Here is a 21489-nt window from a genome sequence, read left to right on the forward strand (position 1 = left end):
AGCTGGCTCACTTAGCTTAGCATAAAGACTGGAAACAGGAGGAAACAGCTACCCTGGCTCTGTCCAAAGGAAGAGGTTAAAGTGTTACAATGGAGTATTTCAGCAAAGTTGATAAGCCATTTACAACTTTAGAACTTTCTAAAACTTAGGAGGTCAAAACTTTAAAAAAGAACTACAGTTTTTCATTGATTTTGTTTCTAAATGAGATTTTGAATACTAATACATTTTATAAGGTGTTGTATGGTCAATTTTCAGCACTAGAGAGAAGGAACAAGTAAGTAAGCAGGGGGTAATATGCAATCACAAACACCTCTATGGAATACATTTTTCCACTATAAAATCAAACAAATGTGAAAATCAAACAAATGTGAATTGCATAACTGCAATGCTTAACGTTTGGATTTGGATTTTAGGGTTGGTGTGTCTTTTGAGTTTGAGTTGCTTCCAACACAAATTACAGGTGATGGGTCAATTATGAATATAATTAGGGCATCATGACTGATAGAGCCTGTGTCTGTTCAGTCTCGGTCACTCAGTCCTGGGAGTCGGGAGATAAAATCATATGTGTTTAAGGTCTAAGGACTTGAATTGGAGCCATCACTATCACAGGTTTGCCATGAGCGACAACTACTTCAAAAGCATCCGTGCAGAGCCATAGCCATAGCTTTGGCTCTATCCACCATCTCATCTCAATTTAACATTCTTCTGCCTGTTACTTCACCTATTCCATGCAAATTACAGAATAAATAAGCAAGTTTGGCTGTTTTTGATGGTTTTCTGTTGGTGCTTTGGCACAAGAACGCACAAGATGGTTTGTTGCAGAATTTCAGCAGCTAATGATGCAACTCTGTATAACACGCTCTTTCTGACTGTCAAAAATAAGAACCTGTGTATGTTGGTGGAAACATCTATATACACAACATACACAACACATCTGACTTTGATTTCAGCTTTAAAGGGGTAGTATAGTACCCATAGCATTGGAGTTCCCTGTCTGTTTTACAGTTTTCCTGGTTTACTTTTTAGAAAATTCTTTGCACATCTCAGGGCAGAAAATACACAAGCACGATGTTTTTATACAGGAGCCTGGATAACAGCATTAAGAAATACTTGCTGATGTAATTGGGTGGTTTACAATTAAACATTTCTTTGTTTGTCTTTATTCAGACAAAATAAATTTCATGTACTCAACATATTCGATAACTGAACACGCTCACAAAACAAAACCGATTGTGAGAGGGTCAGATAAGTAATTGGAGAGATTACAGTATATTTGTTCTTTCCTGAGTAATTATCTATCCACAAGAGAGAGAAGAAGTTCATTGAAGTTTCAAGGATATCACAAAAAAATAAAAAATACGGCATCTTGCAGATTGAAGTAAAAACTCTCTTTAACAGACCAGAGACAAGACAAATTCTTCATGTTCTTAATTAAAAATGCTCTCTGATTGGAAACCTTGGTGGTAAAAAGTTTCCAATTCAACCCTGGAAAGCAAAGAATATCAAAGTATCTATGTTACTACATATTGTAGCTGATGTGCATGTTTTATGATTTATTTAACAAAAGTACATGCAGTATTTTTACAATTCCAGGTGTAAAATGGTAAATGTACACGTATAGCCCCTATTTAGTCTTCCGACCACTCAAAGCACTTTTACACTACATGCCCTTCACACACATTCACACAGTGATGGCAAAGCCCATTAAACAGAAACTCGGGAGCAATTTGGGATTCAGTATCTTGCTTAAGATACTTCAACATGAGGTGGGAAGAACCAGGGATTGAACCAACAACCCTTCAAATTAGTGGATGACCAGCTACCTCTACCCTACCTCTGACCCACATCCGCCTGATTAAAACCTCAACCTGATAACTTTTTTTAAGGAAAAACTTAAAACTTTAACATTGACCACAGAGGCAAAGCATGAACGGCAGCTTCATAGCACCCCCAAAATGAATATACTCGACACAAAATGTGGTTTACCTACCAGAGAAGCCAAAATCAATATTTGTGAGCATGAGTCTCCGACTTACCTCTCGTCGCCGTGACGCCCAGCAGCTTTGTTTGATCTTCCAAACGACGGCGGCCACCAGGAGCAGGGACAGGAAGCAGCTGCGGACAGACAGGGAGAGGAAGAGACGAGTCAAAAAAGGAGAAAAGGACTGAAAAGAAATGAGAAAAACTGGGAGCCCTGGGGACATTTAAGGTCCCATTTGTAGCTCAGAAGTGCAAAACTATGTGTATCAGTTTCTGTCATAAATAAATTAATCAATGAGTACTGATTTTTTCTCCTCATGCATATTCATGTGTGTTTTGTGACTCATGCCAGAAGAGGTGATTACAGCCCACATCAATCTGTATTATTTTTAATGAGTTACAGGTCTGAAGCTTGTCAACCAACCTGTCTCCTGATAAAAAAAAAGGCATAAGCTCCTGCTCTGCTATGATAAGCACAACCTTTAAAGTTGTTTTGACATATCACTGCAGTTTGCCCCGTCTGTACTGCACCTCCAACAGCATGTTATAATAAGTGATCACCAACTGCTAAAGAGGATGAGAAGTTATCCAAGTTTCTTAAAAAAAAAAAAAGTAAAGACCCTTTTTTTTTTTCAATAACTCAGCCTGCTTTAAACAGAAAACGTGACCAGATAAAGAATAAACAGTTCACAGTTACAGTTCATAAAATAATTGAGGATGATGTCACCGGTTCACAAGATGCAAGGTGCAAGTGTAAAACGGTGCCAGACAGAGAAAAGTAGCTGTCGAGAGAGGTGGAGTTATGAGAGAAAAAAAAAAATAATTGCCATCTACACCTTGCACTTCACTCCATGAGATTGCCAGGAGGTTTGGGAGGGCGGTAAATCAGACACACACGATTGTTTCCTTTGTCAACACCTTTACATCCATTCACAAACATACTTTAACTTCAACTGTGATTGTATTATTACTTGCATGACAGTTATTTTATTCTGGATGATTCCCTTCCTCTGACGTTCAATAGCATCTTTGTCATCTCGATTTGTTTTTTCTGCACTTTCTTACTTTGACTGAATATGATCCTTTTTGCACTGTGGGATTTTTTTTTATTTTATTTCTGCTTGAGCACTTACTGTTCTTTTTTTTACTCCATTTTCAGTGTTTTTCACATTTGCGCAAATAAAATATACAAAGAATCAAAACCCTGAGTGTTCTTTATACAAAATTGCCTTGAGGTGATGAAGGCAGGGGTGACATGTCTTGGAGGTGGTTTGTTAGCTGTGTCAGTGTGTGTGTGCATGCGTGTGTGTGTGTGTTCCCTGTCTCCTTCCACTTCCCCAGGCTGCTTTCACACTTGCACTTAGGAAGCTGTGAAGAAGACAGGGAAGAAAACCATAAAAATAAAGACAAAGAGAGAGAGTGTGTGTGTGTGTGTGTGTGTGTGTGTGTGTGTGTGTGTGTTGTGTGTTGTGTGTTGTGTGTCTGTGTGTGTATACATCAGACACAACATCTCCTGCAATCTGAACTTCATTCCCTGACTGTCGAGCCTTTTGCTGATTCCTGTCAGCGTTCCTGTGGCTCTCTGGCCCAGAATTCCTATATTACAGCTCACGTCAGTGTTGGCAACTGGCTGCTGATGAGGGAGGTATCAGCAGCATGGTGGCAAAAAGCCTGAACACCAATGATCCAAATCATTTTGTATTTTCCTCCAGGAAAAAAAATCCAGTGTAAAAATAGAAATTTGCACATTTAAGTTTTATGTCATCTTTGACGGCTCAATTTTGACAGGTAAAAAACGAACAAAGTCCTTCCGAAAACTGGGAAACTGAGCAGTAGGAGACATAATTATGTCACAATGAGGCAAAATAAAAATATGTCTGAACTGAGCAATGGATACATTATGTTTATTTAGGGTTTAATAGTCTAATGAGCTACATTAACATTACATTAAACTAGAAGGTGCATCACTATTCTCATAATACAAACTTAGTTCTGTAAAAGTCTGATCACCGTCACTGCAGCAGCATTTACAATCTAATTTAGCATTCATACAATTAACACGTTTTTTACTTTATTCCCAGTGCCATGCATTCAAACACTGTATAATGTAACAGGAAAAAATGGCTAACAGTCTAAATGATGTTAATTGGGTTCTATTTGATGTTTGGCTTGCATGTATATAGTGTTGTATAAACACAATTGCTGTTTACTTGAGACGCTCAACACTGCTGATGTGGCTGTTTACATGCACACAAGAAATCAGACAATGCAATTACACCCTGTGCTAACTTGGTTACTGTAAAAGAGATGCAGAGGTGAATGATCACATTTCTATACAATACAATGCTTCCTCAGCTTCCTGTGTGTTTGTGTGTGTGCTTGTGTTTTTGTGTGTGTGTATCAGCAATCAATTCAGTTTGAATATTACATATAGTCTATATTAATATAGATTTCTGGACTTTGCGTTGGTTTAATTTTTTGTTGGACCATTAGTGGAATTATCCGTATGTATGTAGACTGAACTCTGCTTTCACAGCGATACTTGTCTAAAATCTTTGTCATGGGATAAGATTATGCTTTATTGCTCCCTCTAAGGAGAAATCTGGTTCTTAATAAGTACGGATATTCGTGCGATATAGTCAGCAAAGCAAAGTCAGCGAAGTATAGTAGGCTATATATATATAATATGATACAATCAGATATAACAGTGTACACCAGAACTTATGCCACTACTATTAACATTATTGGTTATCACTTTATGGTGTTTATGCATGCATGTATGCATGTATGCATGTAAAAATATAGTAATTGTATGTTAACTATTTTTTAGGGTAGGTTGTGGGTAATGTATTTCTGGGCATGTATATTGATTTGCATTTATGATAGTGAAACAGTGACTTTGTATGCATGCTTTGTGAGGGTATCTCTTTTTCTTACTCTTTACCCAGTAGTCCTCATAAATATAGTGTTTTGTTTTATTACTGCTGTACTGCTGATTGTATCTCTACAGTCAAATTATGATAAAAATATGATCACCAAATTATTATATATTATGGTTATAGGTAGATCGAGTACTTTATTAGTCCCAGCGGGAAATCTGTACCATTAAAGCAGCTTGGAGAAAAAAAAGATAATGACAAAGACAATGAGCCAAAGATTATACACGTGCATTATTATTTAAAAAGCTGAATAGAAACTCTGATAACATGGTCAAGAAATCAGTTTTCTCCAGAGAAGTCCTGCTGGAAAAATCTTCAAATTGTATTTTAAGAAATTAGTTTGCCGACCTGGTTACTTCAGTGCACGTGAACACCCCAAATTACAATCTCAATATTTAATCATTTGGCCGCTTTACTTTGAAAGGATTTTTTTTTCAAATCCATATTATAGTGAGGCGTTTAATTTATATTTACAGTGCTGTTTATGTTTGCTTTGCAACTGTTTACAAATGATGCCACAATTCACTGTAATTTAATTTAATTCAGTTGATAATTAATATGTTAATATAAACACAAGTTATTAATGTTTACAGTTTGATATTATTTCATGCAGTCCTAATGGCCTACAAGTAATAGAACAACTGTTTTTTGGTGTATTGTCATTAAAACTAGAGGCTATTTTTGTCAACAGACAAACCTTGCTGCCTGACTACAGTATAGTCACTTATTTATTGAAAAATAGAGAATAAAGTAATGTTTCTACTACTCCCTAGAGTCCACCAAGTCTCTGCAGCAGTATTCAATGCAAAATTACTGGGATTGATCAGTGCGATCTTTCATTGATTTCTGTGTACATTTAACCACACTGAGACTGATATATAAAAATACATTGTTTGCTTTATTGTTCCCAGTGCAGCTGATTTTCTTCTTTTGTTTAAGAACACAGGAATAATGGATGTGAATTCCCTTTCAGGGGTTAGAAGAGGATTTAATTAGAAACTCTAAGTTGAAGGATAACTTCTCCAGACATTCGGGCCTTCCGGCAAGACCCCTCGCAGATTTTTCTCCAAAGTTTTACCACCTTTTCAATCTAAATGCCTTTGCCCATTTTAATACTGGCTGTGATGCGTTCAGATCTTTATTCATCGCTCCCCCCACCCCCCACCCCCCCTCGCGCCCACCCTGTGTGACTCTTTAAAGTGCCATCCATTCAGAAAATTCCCTTATCTCTCCAGGCTGAAGAGGACTCTTAAGCGATCCATCCGTTCAGCCATCTTATTGATCTGGCTTCCTGCTCGCTGCTTAAAGAGCGACACGGTGCTGATGAATGACCCGCGTGAATAGATATCAGCCCCACGTCAAAGGCCTCCATGCTCAGCAGGGTGGGAGGGAAAAGTAGGGGGAGACAAAGGACGGGAGGAGAAGGAAAGACAGAGGGACAGTGGGAAATGGACAGTAATGGTGAAAGATAGAGAGATAAAGCAAAGGCAGATAAGAGATTATAAAATGCAAGCTAATTTCAGAACAACGGCCAAAGAAAGAAAACAGAAGACAGATATAAAAATATATTGACGGCGGAACACAAAACATTCCGAGTGCTACTCTATCTGCAAGTTGTTGAGCCTACAATTTCAATTACTGTGGTCGTATGGATCTGCACTTCAGACTGAAGTTTAGCCAAAATCTGGAGATTCAACTGATTCCCTTACCATCCGTTGCGTTCATTCATACTAGTGAAATGACGCACTCAGGGAATACAGGCCGCCTCTGAGAATGAGGTATGCTCAAATTAGTTTTGTGCCCTCTAAAATCTTTATACTTCCATAGACAGAGACCGTAAGACAAAGACTGAAGGAAAAACATATAGAAACTAACAGCAGAGAGACAGACGCAAAAACAAAGAAGAAGATACAGATGGAAACCGACAGAGCAGTACGCTTCATTTGATCTCAACTTCCACAAGGGAAGCTGGCCAAGTTAGTCAGGCTATAGCTATCACCTCCCCCTAACCACTCCATCACACCTAGAGCTCCCACACTCACAGGGAATAGAAATGAGCATCCACTGGCAGATGCTGCCTCACCAGTACCACCTGCAACAATCACACCTCACCTCCTCGTTTGAGGCGCTATTGTCACATTAACCGAAATTCAAATAGTCTGATACAACTGTACATGTTTTAAAGGCGATGTTTAAGTGAAAGCATGGCAAAAGCATCCTTCTAAACTCGTTGAAAAACTGACATTATAAAGATAAATATGGCTTACAAGTCCCACAAAGACCAGATATCTGCACAGAAGCTTCCTCGTGTAGCCTGGAGGGCAACAACACTCAACACTCAGTGCAAAGACATCCGTTTCCATTAAAATCTACCCTGTTATTGAGCACATTGTGGTATTTGATGTTACTTTTAGCAGCCTGAGCTAGCTAGACCAAAAGTACTCTGAAGGCGGGTTCAAGTCAGGCTGCATTTATTGTAAAAATGCCTACGGGGAAAAATAAGAAATGCCAAAATCAGTTTTCTAAAAAGGTACTTAGAAGTATGATATCTGATATCTGAGCTAAGGGGGAAAAACAAAAACAAATAAGTTGTTACAAAATGTGCCTGAGTCAAAATCCACAAAACTGGCAGTCCAAACATTAACATTAAAACAAGTGACTGCATTTCGAAAGAGAGCAGTAAGAAGTAAAATGGGGACATTTCTAAACCGCAGCAATGTCCCACTTTATTTATCAGACCATCATGCAAAATTAAATTGTATTCAACTAAATTTGTGCATCTTAGTCAAACTCAATTTAGTTGAATTTTACGCGATAAGATCTTAGGAATTTTTTTTTTTTTTTTAATCCATCTATAAAGACTTTCTGCTGCGTAACATTGTTACAGTACTGTAAACTTCAGCAACAAGAGTCTGCTGTTATTTCTTCTCTCTACTGATTCTGAACTTATTCTTATAGAACAAAGTAAAATTATGCAATGGGCAGATACAACTTCAACTGTGATTTGTTTGTTTGTCCATAGCCACTGAAAGACGTGTAACTCTGCTGTGCTTCAAGACACAAAACAGCTTGGTTATGACGCAGCAGTTTTAGGTTTTGGCCCTGCTTACAGTTACTTTCGGGGACCGCATCTACTCTGTTTGGCCACTGAAGGCAGAAGGTGATGCAGTGGAGTCGAATGTGGAGGTTCAACCAGTGGAGGTTGAATGAAATGTGACAGTGTGATCTAATGCATTGGCTATAAATGAAAAAAAAACCAATATCTAAGTGGCAAGGACTGACGAGACAAAGAAACGCATAAGTCTTAATTTGAGAAGAGTGCTTTTGGCAGCCACAGTGTCTTCATTTGGATTGATTCCTTCTATAATGAAGAGCATTTTTCTTCATAATCTTTGAAAATAGTCCTTTTTACCTGTTTCATAAAGAATTGAACCCCAATTTCTTTTTCTTTTTTATTTAAGGTGATCTGTGGAGGTTTCACTGTAATCAGTTTTGTTTGCATTTGAGGTTTCTCACCACATCATATTGTCTATATCCCCAAGGCCTAACACATATGCTGAATGCAGATTTCTTATCTTTTTGCCCCCTTGATTTATGGTGACACCTAGAGACCAAAAACTCAACACGGTTTCTTTAAAATCAGTGGCTTAAAAACAACGTTGCAAATTGTTTTTTTTTTTTTTTTTAAATTGAAGCTACACACCAACAAATATGAAGAAAATATTGAATGTAAATAAAATAGTCCTGAAAACATGAAAAAAAAATGATGATAATTTTGTACTAAAATCCTGTTTGCGAACAAGCATTTCTTTCACCTGCTATTTTGATGCCACTTTGTTTGCTCCATCATTGACAAAAACATCAGATTTGTGATTCTTCATGTTTTCACAATTTGGTTCCTTCACAAGATAACATTACTCCATAACACAGCAGTATGTATTTTACTAAACAGGTACACAATGTATTATGCAGCATGCATTAATATATTGTTGTACTAGTATGTTGTTATCCATGCTAAAAAGCTTTTCTGCATGACATGTATGCATCCTCCACTTTAATAGAAATACTGAATACTGAGCTGAGTCAGAAATACATGCCAAGTCTAAGAAAATTAAAGACAGGGGGCAGACAAGATTGTGCCTCATAAATCAGTTGATCAGAAAGGGCTTTACGTAGTTTTCTACATATTGTTATGTTTCAGAATCATATTAGAATGGATTTAATTCATTTTCTTCTCTTCAGTCTACACACAATACTCTACAATGACATGTTTTTTGGGGGTGTTTTGTTAATTTATCGGAAATTTAAAAAAAACAGACCCCTCACTTACAGCACTTTTGGCAGCAATGGCAGCCTCAAGTCTTCTTGGAAATTATCCTCAAAGCTTGGCACACCTTTGTTTATGGATATTTCTCCCATCATTCTTCCTGGCAGAATCATTCAAGCTCAACCAGGTTGGATGGGAAGCATTGGTGCGCAGCCATTTCCAGATCCCTATTGGGTTCAGGCCCGTAATATGTGAAAGTGCTGGAGTGGCCCAGCCAGAGTTCTCCCGAAGCCACTCCTGCCTGCGGAGGTATACCTTTTGGCAAACACAGCGGGCTGTCATGTGGCTTCTGTCTGGCCACTCTACCATACACGCCTGATTGGTGGAGTGCCGCATTGATGGATGTCTTGTAAGTTTCACCCATCTCTACAAAGGAACTCTAGATCTCACTCATAGTGACCATTGGGTTTTTGGTTACCTCTCTGACTCTAGGACAACTGTTAGTGGTTCCAAGCTTCTTCCATTTGAGAATGATGGAGTCTACTTTGCTCCTGGGCACTTTCAAATCAGCAGAAATGTTCTTGTATCCTTCCCCAGATCTGTGCCTTGACACAATCCGCAAGTCTACGGACAATTCTCTTGACCTCAGGGTTTGCTTTTGACATACACCATCAACTGTGAGACCTTATACAGACAGGTGTTTTCCTTTCCTAATCATGTCCAATGAATTCAATTTGGCAGAAGTGTACTTGTAGAAGCATCTCAAGGACCATTGACCGAAGAAGGATGCACCAAAGCTCAATTGCGAGTGTCATAACAAAGGGTCTGTATACTTGTGTAAATGGGATTTTTCAGTCTTATTTCTAATAAATTAACAAAACACTTCAAAAAACTGTTTTTGCATATAGATAAATGAGAAGAAGCTAATCGAATCCAAGATAAGATGAGTCTGAAAAATAAGGTTCTGAAACTGTTCTGTATGCACTATAGGCTAATTGGGGAAAATGTTAATTAAGGGAGAACAATGACACATATTTTACCTACTTTAAAGCAACCACTGTTGAGTATTGGGCAAAAATACTTAAAACACAGGTGGGACATATAATACTCTAAATATAGAATATATATATGATCGGTTTGATTAGACGTTTTTCAGATGCTTTCTTTCCATTTAGATACTATATTGGGTGACAAAGGATAAAATGTAGACTTTCTAGTTAGTGAGTTAGGGATTCCTAGTATGGACCAATTTTCAAGTCCAGAATGTGACTATTGTACTTGAGGAGGAGAAAACTGTGTGTCAAGCAAATCTTTCTTGGCTAAAACAGGTAAAAATGACAGAAGCTGTCTGTTTTAGTGGCAGACTAGACTGTGGAAGGAGAGTCGGAGAGCGAGTGTATTATAGCCACGAGCTGCTGAGGCCAGAGAGGTGAGCTCTGACGTGTCATTGGCTAACCTGACAGCAAGACAACAGCCACAGGGCAAACACCAACAGACCGGCTCTGTTGTCTACAGTCAGCTGAATACTAATCCACCAGCCTGCCTGCCGTGGCTGGCTTTTATTCTGGGGTGGGAAATTAAACCTGCTCACCAGCCAAACACCATTTCATTTTCACTATGGCTGATAAGTTTGTTTGCTGAACCACACAGTAACCAGCAGTTGCTCGGAGGTCTTATTCTGCCCTGCACTTGTCGCCACGCTAAACCCTTCAGCACTATGGGTGGTTGGACACTTTCAAGAAGTCTAACCCACCTGAAATAGAAGCAGGGCTTAGCATGTCGCAGAATACAAATTTCTGTATAATCTCCTCAGCTTTGTATTGTTTGTTTACTCACTCCTAGCACAATGGGAGCTGGGAAAAGTGACTAGATTCTCTCCTCTATGTTTGGGAGGGAAGAGAAAAAGCAAAATCGAATTTGGCATGTTCTTACAGGCAATATGGCAGGTTTGCAAGCATAAAAAACAGCATGCCCCTGCAGTGTGGACAGGTTGCCTGGCTGAAACCTTTACACAGCCTTGTTCACTGCCCCCAGTGCCAATTCATGGATGTTAATTAGTAACAGATAATTAAATTTGCCACCGACAGTTATCGCTTCACCTCTTAAAACTTGTAGGGACGACAGGCTACAGCTAATTAAAACTGCAGCTCTTTTGGTTTGAAAATTGCCCTTTTTAAAAAACTGGAAGTTCAGTGAAACACAATTTATACAGTACATCTAGCAACTGTAGCTGCAATGACTGTACTGATATTTACATGTATGAAGTTATTCAAGACTGAGAACTTGCTAAATGTGAGTTTGTTGGAGTATACTTCCTGTCTGAGATTTAATCCAGGAAGAAGCAGCTGTGACAAAAATCTGGGATAAAAACAAAAGCTGCAGTGAAAAAGGGACAAAAGCAGCTGAGGGAAGATGAGGATTTAGAAACTGATCGTTAATTAAAAAGGAGCAGATTCCTTCACAACGCAGCTCTGTATCTTTTTTTGCTCGCATGAACCTGCTGAAACTCCCATCCACAGAAAGGGTGTCGCAGCACACGTATGAGGCGTGGAGAGAGGGAGTGGACACGAGGTAGATGGGATGGGAAGAAAAGACTTCAACTCCCTCTTGGGACTCCCCCAGAGAGTGTTACAGCCCAGTTAACGTTGCTCTCATCCCTACTTATTACAGGTGAGGAAGAGGAGGAGGAGGACCAGAGAGTGAGGCTCTGAGTCAAACCAACTGATCTGATTCATTTATTATTAATCGGACGCAGAGTAGCTTTCAGCTCCTTGCGGGCCTGTCGGGGGGAAGGTGTAGCCGTGAGGTGCTTCTTGCACTCTCTCTATCTGCTCCATCTTCCACTTGTATCTCTCTCTGCCTCCTTGCTGATGACCCAACGATGAGGTCAGATACAAAAGAAAGTTTTAAAGAATGCAAGAGCGAAAAAAGAATGAGAGAGGAAAAAAGGCAGCGAGAAAGAAGGCAGGCAGGGATGGGAAATGTGGAAGGAATAAAAAAGACAGAAGATGGGAAGAAAAGAAGGTAAGCAAGAGGGGAGCAGAGAGGGGGAAAAAGAAGGCAGGGAGGCAAACGGATAGCTGGTGATGCTGCAACTAAAGGTCCAGATAAAGATGGAGAGAGTAAGAGGGGGCAGAGACTCACAGAGAGAGACAGAGGACTAGAAAGCTTTCAGAAGAGAAGAGAGTGTGGATTCTAGTACAGCACAAGCCCCTGCTGAGTGCCCAAGGAGGCCCCTTAGGACAGGCAGGTGGGTTGTGAATGTGTGTTGAGTGTCTCTCTGCCTCTTGCTCTCTCTCTCTCTTCCTCCGGTGTCTCAGGGGAGAAAGGGAGAGAGAGCCTCTGCTGTCAGTCAACACCACAAGGAGCAGGCTGAGGGCAACACTACACAGTTGTGTGTTAGTGCATAGAAATCATGTGCAAACTGTGTGCATGTACACGTGAGAGAGCCGCTGGGTTTACATACAAATATTTACGTTCACATTTTAATAGTGTGAAAAGTGAAAAAAGGTAAAGTTGCTGACTCAGATCCAAACACACACCTACTGTATCCCTACCCACAATGCAATTTTGTGTCACAGAACTTTTTTTTTTTCCTCTTTTCCTATTGTGTTAATCATCTATCCTATCACAATTTCCTAGAGCCTGCAGCGTCTTGTCATTTTTAAATGATAAAAAACTGGAAAAAGCTGTAAATTCTCACATTGGAGAATCTGAAGCTGCGTAGCCTTTTTGCTTGACAAATGACTTGAACAGTTAAAAGCCACTACATGTAGTATGTTATAGTGTAATTATAACATCTTGCTTATAAAGTTATTCTGTTGAGATAATCTTTGGTTGTTGAAAAATGAGGAAACCCCAGTGAAATGTAATCAATCGGTTGCTTTAATAGCATGCCTTTTGATACAAGCACTGGGGCTGCCAGGGTCATAAATGTTACAATTCCACCCATAGTGGCTGTAAATGATGATTCAAATTATTGATTCATTCTCTGCCAATCAAATAATTGTTGACTAATTGTCAGCCAGAAAGAGTGAAAGCAAATATATACAACAAATGGTCTTTCAGTTTTGGGTGCATTTTTTGCAACAATGAATAACAATGAAGAACAATGACAATCTGTCCAATACAATACAAATAAATATATTTTGGTGGTCTGTTTATTTAATTTTTCAAAAGTCTGAACAGCATGTATTGACAGTTAGATGAAAACCCAGCTATGCTTTATGTGTTTGTGCTCCCGAGTCCTCCACACTCTGTCCTGCTGTCAATCACCCGTCACCCATCCTGTGACTGCGGATGGTGACGCTGATACAGGCCGACGTTTGTGTACAAACAACAACGTGTGTGAGAGGAAATGGTGAGCCCTCAGTTGGGGTCAATGTCACTTTCTTTTTGACCAATCATATTGACGGATCTCTTGCCGAATTTGACGACTCTGCCCTTGATGAAGCCGCTGAGAACCAATACCACGGGGGAAATAATTGGGAATGATCTGTCGTCAGTAAACGGGCTGCAATTTAAATTGACATTTGGAATTGATTGTATTGAGCCGAGCAACACGTGCACTCATGCGGGCTGCAATCTGAAGCTTTAAAAGATACAGTAGAGAGTGTATGCATCTGTGTGTGTGTGTGTGTGTGTGTGTGTGTGTGAGAGAGAAGGACAATCATACAACTCAGAGGGCACACAGCACCACTGAGTGGCCAGCTGCCTTCTGTGTTTTGAGTGTTTTTGAGTGCATGCATGTGTGCCTGTGTGTTTAAGTACGTACAAAAGATTGAGCGTGTCTAAACCTGCAGATGTGTTTAAGAGGTTGAATAGTGAGCTGATGATCACAACACCAGAATTATTTATGTTCTGTTTTAGACCACTTCCAGCTGCCAAAACATGTATGAGTGGCCACTATGTTGCCCTCAGAGCCTGGGACTAGTACTGAGAGCCCCAAACTGTGTGCGCATGTGTGGACAGCTATGCACCCATTTTTAAGACTGGATGGCCGAGATTTTCTTTCTTTCTGTGTCTTCATGAATATAATAATAAATCATCATTAGTTTGTTGTGTGTGTTGTATGTAAATGCTGCTGAATCCCCAAAGGCAAAAAGCAAAATCAAGAGAAGTACAGCACTCCAATCAACACCGTCACATTCAGAAGTTTCCAGTTTGCACACTAAGGATGGGTGCCTGCCAAAATGTCTAACCATGAATAAATAATTTAACTGGAGTGCAGTCCTCCTTCTCAAAAGGACCAGTACCTGCTGGGCTATAGCAAAGCCAGATTCAGTGCTTCCATATATTGTCAATTTAAAGGGCTGGTATCCAAATAAAAAAATAAATTGGAACTAAAATAGTTCCGATAACAACGGTTCACAGTGGAGTCATACCGCTGTTGAGTTTCCAAATATATGGTTTTTCAAATTATGCAAATAAAATGGGTGGAGGCAGATATCTCAAAACTAGGTCAAATAAAACTGAAACTAGGGGTAAGTGAGGACTATGTTTTTTGTGATTTGGGTGAACTAACCCTTTAAAATGCACCGTCTGTGCTGCAGAATTAAATATGAATTTTTTCACTGGCCTTTAGTGATCTGAAACAGACAACAGCTAATTGGTTAGCTACCCTGTGACTGTTTTGAAACTAATTATTTCAGTTGGGTTGAGTTTTTAATTTATTATGTAAATGTGTTAAAAAAGGCAAAATCACAAGCATAATTTTAGCACCTGTGTCAGAAAAAAAGACCCAGAAAGTAGACAGGATAGTGCAGAGGTACTGCTGTATGACTGGGACACAGCGGTAAAGATCAAGGGTTCAACTGCAGTGGCCTCAGCACAAAGGGTTAAAGGCCCTGCTGGAGGGGGGTGGTAGAGGGAGCGGAGGGTGAGCTGGCAGTGGGAGGTAGAGAGGGGAGGAGAGCGACATACATTGCTAGCATGCTGACTCAAGAGACCTGGGACTGACGACACTAATCACCTCTCTGCTTTAACGAGATAAATGGTTCAGAACAAGGTCAGTGAGTGGAATAACACTGCTGCCCACTTTCTGTCGCTGCATACTGATGGTGGTAGTCAGGGTCTGATAGAGATTAGGAACCAATGTCGGGCCGATTTTGATGATAGTGCTTCGACCACAACTGAACGTAAGCAGGAAAACATTAACAAATCAGTAAAAGGACGCGTCTCATGTTGACTCCAGACGGGTCCAGCAATGACCGAAGCTTCAGATGTCGACAGAAAACTCTGATCGACATTTAAGCCAGACTTCAGTCTGTTTCTCAGAGGAGAGAATTTACATCTCCTTGATGGCAGCAGGGTGATTCATTCATATCATCAAATCCCAGCCACCCACACACCCACCCAGACTTGGCCCAGGGCGGGCAGCCTGCTGGTACCCCTTCTTTTAATGCCTCCGCCCCAACCAAATTACATCTCCCCTCTGTTCAAACAGCCAGAAAAGCAGTATAAATCACTTATCATTTTAAATACACAACTGTGATAACGTGCAGTAAATTGAGGTGAATTATGATGTTTTTTTTAATGATTTTTTAAATGAGTTTTAAATTTTAATAATTAATCTCAAAGAGGATAACATTTTTCAAGGGTGTTGAGGGGGCCTGGTGCTGATTCACACCAACTCTGTCTAGATCTGTTCAGTATTGTTGTACAGGTTCTTTGTCTTTATCTGTTAATGGCATTATCTTTCTTATAATCCCCAAAAAAGTCCAAAGCCAACAAAGCGTTTGTACGTCTCTCAGTACTTTCCAACTTCCTTATCCTGCCTGTGGCACCCAGCCCCAAGCCTCATCGTTCCTACTGAGGACATAAAGCTTTAAAAATGTTTCATTTAAAGTGTAATTTCCTAAAACAGCTGGGCACTGTAGTTTTTAGTAAAAGTTACTGAAACAGAATTAAAAAGTGTAATCTTTGGGGACTATTTTCAGTTGTGTATTAATACACATTCAGTGCTCTAGGGAGTATTTACGGCAGCAGGCAGTGTGTGTGGGATCCATGTTTATTATTATGAAGCAACATCTTACCCAGTGCGACTGTTTGAGTCACTAATGTGTTTTTACAGTAATAGTTGGACAACAATGGAGCTCTATGGCACAAAGGAACAGGATATAAGGCTTGTGATACACAGAAAATACATGTTAGTAGAATAAATGTATTGCTGTTATGGAGCCGTTATCCCAGGTTTGTTTCTGAGTAATCTCACAGGCTGCAACCAATGCTAAGCACATGTATATTGGTGGGTGAATATGATTGGCCTACATAGCACATTTATTTTGGTTCTCATCACATATGAGACTTCATTCATTGAGCTTTTACTCACAATGTACAGAATTAACATTAAGAAGCTCTAGCTAGGGTAAATTTAAGCCGGGGCCCATTGATTTCGCCAGCTATGACAACTGTTGCTGGCAAATTTTCTCTGCTGTAGTCAAGTTACAGTAATTTTGTCCGTTTTTGTTCATTTTCCTTGTTGCAACAAGAAAAACGAAACTCTCAGCTGTCATCTGGTAAAATTTAATATGCTCACTCATTGCTAATTTGCACCACACTGCAGTGGGTGGTCCTTATAAAGGGTGTTTTTATAATACTAGGACCATAATAAAAGTTGATAAGTGCACCAAAGCCTGGTATTAGCTTCAGGTGAACTTAAAGAATGATTTTTGCTTAGAATTTGAATTTTTGTGGATATGTTAGTGTAGTCACTCTACAAAGCTGCTGTTTCAGTATGGAGACAGGAGATGACTACATCACCCCCTAACTCTTTCTACGTACACATGGCATGTGGGTATTGTATTAAAATAGACTTGAATCAGAACCTTCTCTGTGAGAGTGAAGAAACAGATTCAAGTATATTTGATTAGTGACACTTTTGGGTGCACAACACTGCCAGCATCAGGGCTTCACTTCCCACTGGGACCAGTCATGTAAGCACTCGTGTTGGATGCAAGTGCCCACCAGAAAGCACTAGTTATTTTAATATTAGCTGTCGAGCAGCACAGATGTGCCAGGAAGGTACACTCTCTGGGGAAGCAGAATTTTCTGGGACATGAAGCATCACTGCCATGCTGACTATTAGAGGGTTAAGTCAAGTTTTTTAAGAAGTAAACACTGCAGCTGGCCAACGTGCAGTCAGGGTTCTAGTACAGTAGTTCAGAAACTGCCTTCCTTCCTTCCGTTACTTTGATGCATCCATCAAAAAATAAAAATAAAACACAGGTCCCACAACAAAGAATAGGGATCCCACTGCAGGTTAGAGAAGTTGAAAGTTGTCTCAAAAACCTGACAGTTTTATCAGTGTGCCTTGACCTCATTCTTTTTTCAGGATTATAGTTAAATCAAAACATGTTGTCCCTCTTGTTTTGCCCACACTGCTGTAAACTGGTTTATTCTGCAGAAGTTAACGCTACACTGAAATATGAACACTTGTCTGAATAGGACATTAAAGTGTTCTTATGTAATTCTGTTAATTATATATTCCAGTACCATTAATTCTCCAAGACACACACGGAGATGTAACCTCCGTAGGTTAAGTTCCACTTTCATATGCCCCCTTTGCTGAACCACTGCTGAACACTGGTTTCATAAACAAGATCAACTATTCAGATACAGATTCGCATAAACAAACTTTTTTTTTCCTTTTTTGAAGAAGCTCGTAACTAGTTTGGTGAGGGAGAAATGTAGGGTAGTTGTTGTATAAATTCAGACTTCACAAATAGCCACAACTGCAGTAATATTTCCATGACAAATATGTCCCAGCGCGCACTGTTAAAAAGTTGCACTTTATGATAGCTCTTTTAGCTTCCTCCATCCAGCAGTTTGGACTTATGTAGCCAAGAAATTTGTCATTCAGGTCACTATTACTTCAAAGGGCACTTGCTTTAACAGCAGCCAAGTTTTAAATTAAAAACATGACAGCTTGAGTGGAAAAAAAAAGAAGAAAAAAAGAATACTTTTTCCATTGCATTTTTAAAAATGTTTTGGAAATTTCACATTCTCCAGGGCTTTAAAACATTAAATTTGCACAGCTAGAGACAACATTACATACTTTTGTAAAACATTCACAAAAAAGTTTTCCATAAATGTTGGAACTCTGAAAGTCCCTGACTTTGCTTGATTTTAAAAACAGGGAAATAGTGTTCATTCACTTTTAAAAGCCATGATTCAACATAACTCTAAGGTGAGAATCTGCTGGACAGCTGGACGTGAATATGTGAGTGAATCTTATTGTTGCCAACACTGATGTTAAATGCAAATGTTTTGTGGCTAGAGATGCTGGTTGGGGTATCTTTGCTGGCGCTGCAGATAACAGGATGGCACCACCTTCATCTGTCCCCACAGGGAACATGGCACGGAGACAGAGAGAGCCGAGAGCGAGAAAGAGTGAGATTAAGACACAGAAAAAAGTCGGAGTGAAGAAGAGCAAACAATTTCCACGTTAATTAGCATCCCTCTCCTCCCCCGCAACACAAACAATGCGGCGCCCACAGAATCAGAAGCAAACAGGGACAAGGCTGTGAGCTCGCTAACTTTAGGTCTCTGCTCATCTGTGCTGAATCAGTGGCAGGCAGAGTACACATCAAAAAAAGACTGAGCTGTGGGATTAAGAGCACGTCAGAGGGAGTGGTGGGAGGCTGGGAGGAAAGAAAAGGGAGAGGGAAGCACGGGAGGAGGAAGGGAGGGGGATTGAACAAGAGAGACAGACATAGGGAGGGAAGCAAGGGACTGAAGAGAGGAGAAGGGGGGGGGGACAGAACAGAAGGGGGAGATGGAGAGCTGGAGATGAAAGGAGAACGAGAGGAGGAAAGCAAAAGAGGGAGATGGGATGGAGAGAAACAGGGATTGAGGCAAAGCAAGGGAGAAAGAGGACAGAAAAGGAAAGGAGGAGGAGAAGATGCTATTTGAGAGGGAAAGAAAGGAGGAGGAAAGGTGATTAAAAAAAAGATGGTAAAGGTAAAGAAAAAGATGGAGCGAGCAGCACTGGGAGGTAAGAGAGGGGCTGTTCTGTTTATGGATTGCTGTGGTGCCTGCTTCCAGCGCGCAGCAGGCGCTGGTTGCATGCTTCAAATGCTGACATGCAAACATTCGAATGCTGACGCGTGTGTACAAACACACGAGCGTCATGAGCGACTAACTGCAGGGTCGGCATTTGTATGCAAAGGAGGTGAGGTGTAGAACAGCACTCACCATCCAAAATAAACCTGTGTGGTTATTCAGTAGATGTTCAAGAAGTGCCTGTATTGGCAAAATAAAGGAGAATCTCTCAAATCAGCCCTATCAAATCTCCCCGCCTGTACATGGCTGCTGGATCAATAAATGCAGCATGACTTGGAGCAGGCAGCAGTTTTTTTTAGGGCATTGTGGAGAGCACACGAACGTATAAAAGTCCCACAATTCTCCCCTGTGTTGCAGGCACACACAAACACACTCCACTGGATACACAGGAGAAACAAATACACACGTGCAGTCAAGCATAGATGGAACACACTTGTCTACCCAACTTTTGGTCCCTCTCATTTTTAAAATCAATAACACATTACAGCAGTTCCTGAAGAAGTAGAATGCAGGCCGGGGGATTCATCACAGCTCAGCACATGCACGTGTGTTCAGCCTTGCCAGCGAAAAACCAGTGTCTCCATCATTACAAAGCAGCATGTTGCTCTGCCAAGAAGCTCTGAGAAATGTCCTTTTAAATTCTCGCCACGATTCGATTTCTAAAGATAGCAGAGACTGTATATCAGGGTGAATCATGGGGAAATGTGTGCAAAGTAATGCAAGACAAATATACCTCCTTTCCATAACATGCAATCATTTGTTTGAGTATTAGAATATTTTGACTTCATAAGAGCAACAGCAGCTGATTCACCAGTCTTAGTTTCACATAATGCCAGTGGTTTAACTTCTTGGGTGTGTCAGTACAGAGGGACATCTCTTCATGAAATTAAGAGCCATAGAAGAGGTGCAGATTTTGCAATCAATACTGGCCCACATACAAGTGAGACAGCTAAATAATTATGCATTTTGTGTGTCTTCAGTATTCTTCACTCCATAACTATGTCATGCCTTTGCCATATATAGGGTAAAAAAAATGGGCATTTGGAAGTGGGTATACCCGTGCTGGCTGAAAAATAAGTAGGTATACTCCATATAGCTGCACATACCTTGCACTACACCACTGCTTATACTGCTTTATACTGTATACTAGAGTTGTGTGCCTTGTTGAGGAGTCCATGGTGGCCAAAAACAACATGCAGCTTTAAGTTTAGCAAAAAAAAAAAGATCATGCTCAGAAAAATAATATTGATGGTTAGCCTGAGATGGTGTGCAAACTCAAACCAGACACGCTACATAAAAAGGACGCACTACTATCTGCTATGTTACTGAATGGTTGGTAATAAATGATGTGCTGCTGAAGACGAATTTCCAAGGGATAATGGGAAGTTAACACATTCATATTTCACAGCAGTTTTATTTCCTGCAGACCTCGGTTTTCCCTGTTTACTTGGTGGACCGCGGAGATACCATTTATAAAGCGTCTGTGCTTGTGTGTGCATGATGTGGGTGAATAAAATAAGAGAGTGGGAGCTGCATGTGTCTGCATTTGCCTGCATTTGCCTGTGTGTGCTGACCGCTAACCAGCTTCTATAAACCAGTGAGCTGCAGGGCTTCTTCATAGTAATGGCTGGTGCACAGGCACAGCAGCTTGGTAGATCCATCACTGTGGTTCACACTGCATCTCTCACACACACGCACACACACGGACACGCACAGGCGTCGAAGGCGAATGCTGCCACTTTAACACAAACACGTCTGTGTTTTGGAGTAAGTGAACTGACAGAACGGAAGAGGAGAGCTGCTCACCTGAAGAACGTGACAAAGAACTGCACCAGATCCATGAAGTTACTGTGCTGGGAGAAGGCGATCTGCAGAAGGGGAAAAAAAAAAAACAATAGACAGAGTCAGAAATCTGCTTTAATAAGGGAGATTTTTAAAACAAGAGGTCAGCACTATACACTCATAAACATGCAAGCTTTACACTGGAGTCGACCTTGATCTGACTGAAGGCACACAAACGAGCAGGAGAGATAATGCTGCCTCCGCACACAATGGCAGACAGTGCATTTGTATGTATTGTATATTGTTGGTCATACATGTATATTTATGACACTATGTTGCCAACCTGTGCCTTTACATGCATAAATAATAGCACATATATTTCTCACGATCCGCAAGCTACATCACAGTCTTGAGATAAGATTGCAAAGGCTTTTTTTTTTCCTACTGGATCTCACAACT

The 21489-nt window shown here is 40.2% G+C and overlaps 1 protein-coding gene across 2 annotated transcripts in view; it reads right to left on the reverse strand.

Moving 5' to 3' along the window:
- Positions 1-21489, reverse strand: part of atrn (attractin) — a 130720-nt gene that overhangs the window by 47241 nt on the left and 61990 nt on the right. For both annotated transcript variants that reach the window (XM_051381533.1, XM_051381523.1), the window contains exons 25-26: positions 21055-21116; positions 2037-2115 (exon numbers count right to left, since the gene is read on the reverse strand). In XM_051381533.1, coding sequence (XP_051237493.1) covers positions 2037-2115; positions 21055-21116 — 141 coding nt within the window. The remainder of the gene's footprint in view (positions 1-2036; positions 2116-21054; positions 21117-21489) is intronic.

Source organism: Dicentrarchus labrax, unplaced genomic scaffold, assembly GCF_905237075.1.
Source record: "Dicentrarchus labrax unplaced genomic scaffold, dlabrax2021, whole genome shotgun sequence".
NCBI classification, from domain to species: Eukaryota; Metazoa; Chordata; class Actinopteri; family Moronidae; genus Dicentrarchus; species Dicentrarchus labrax.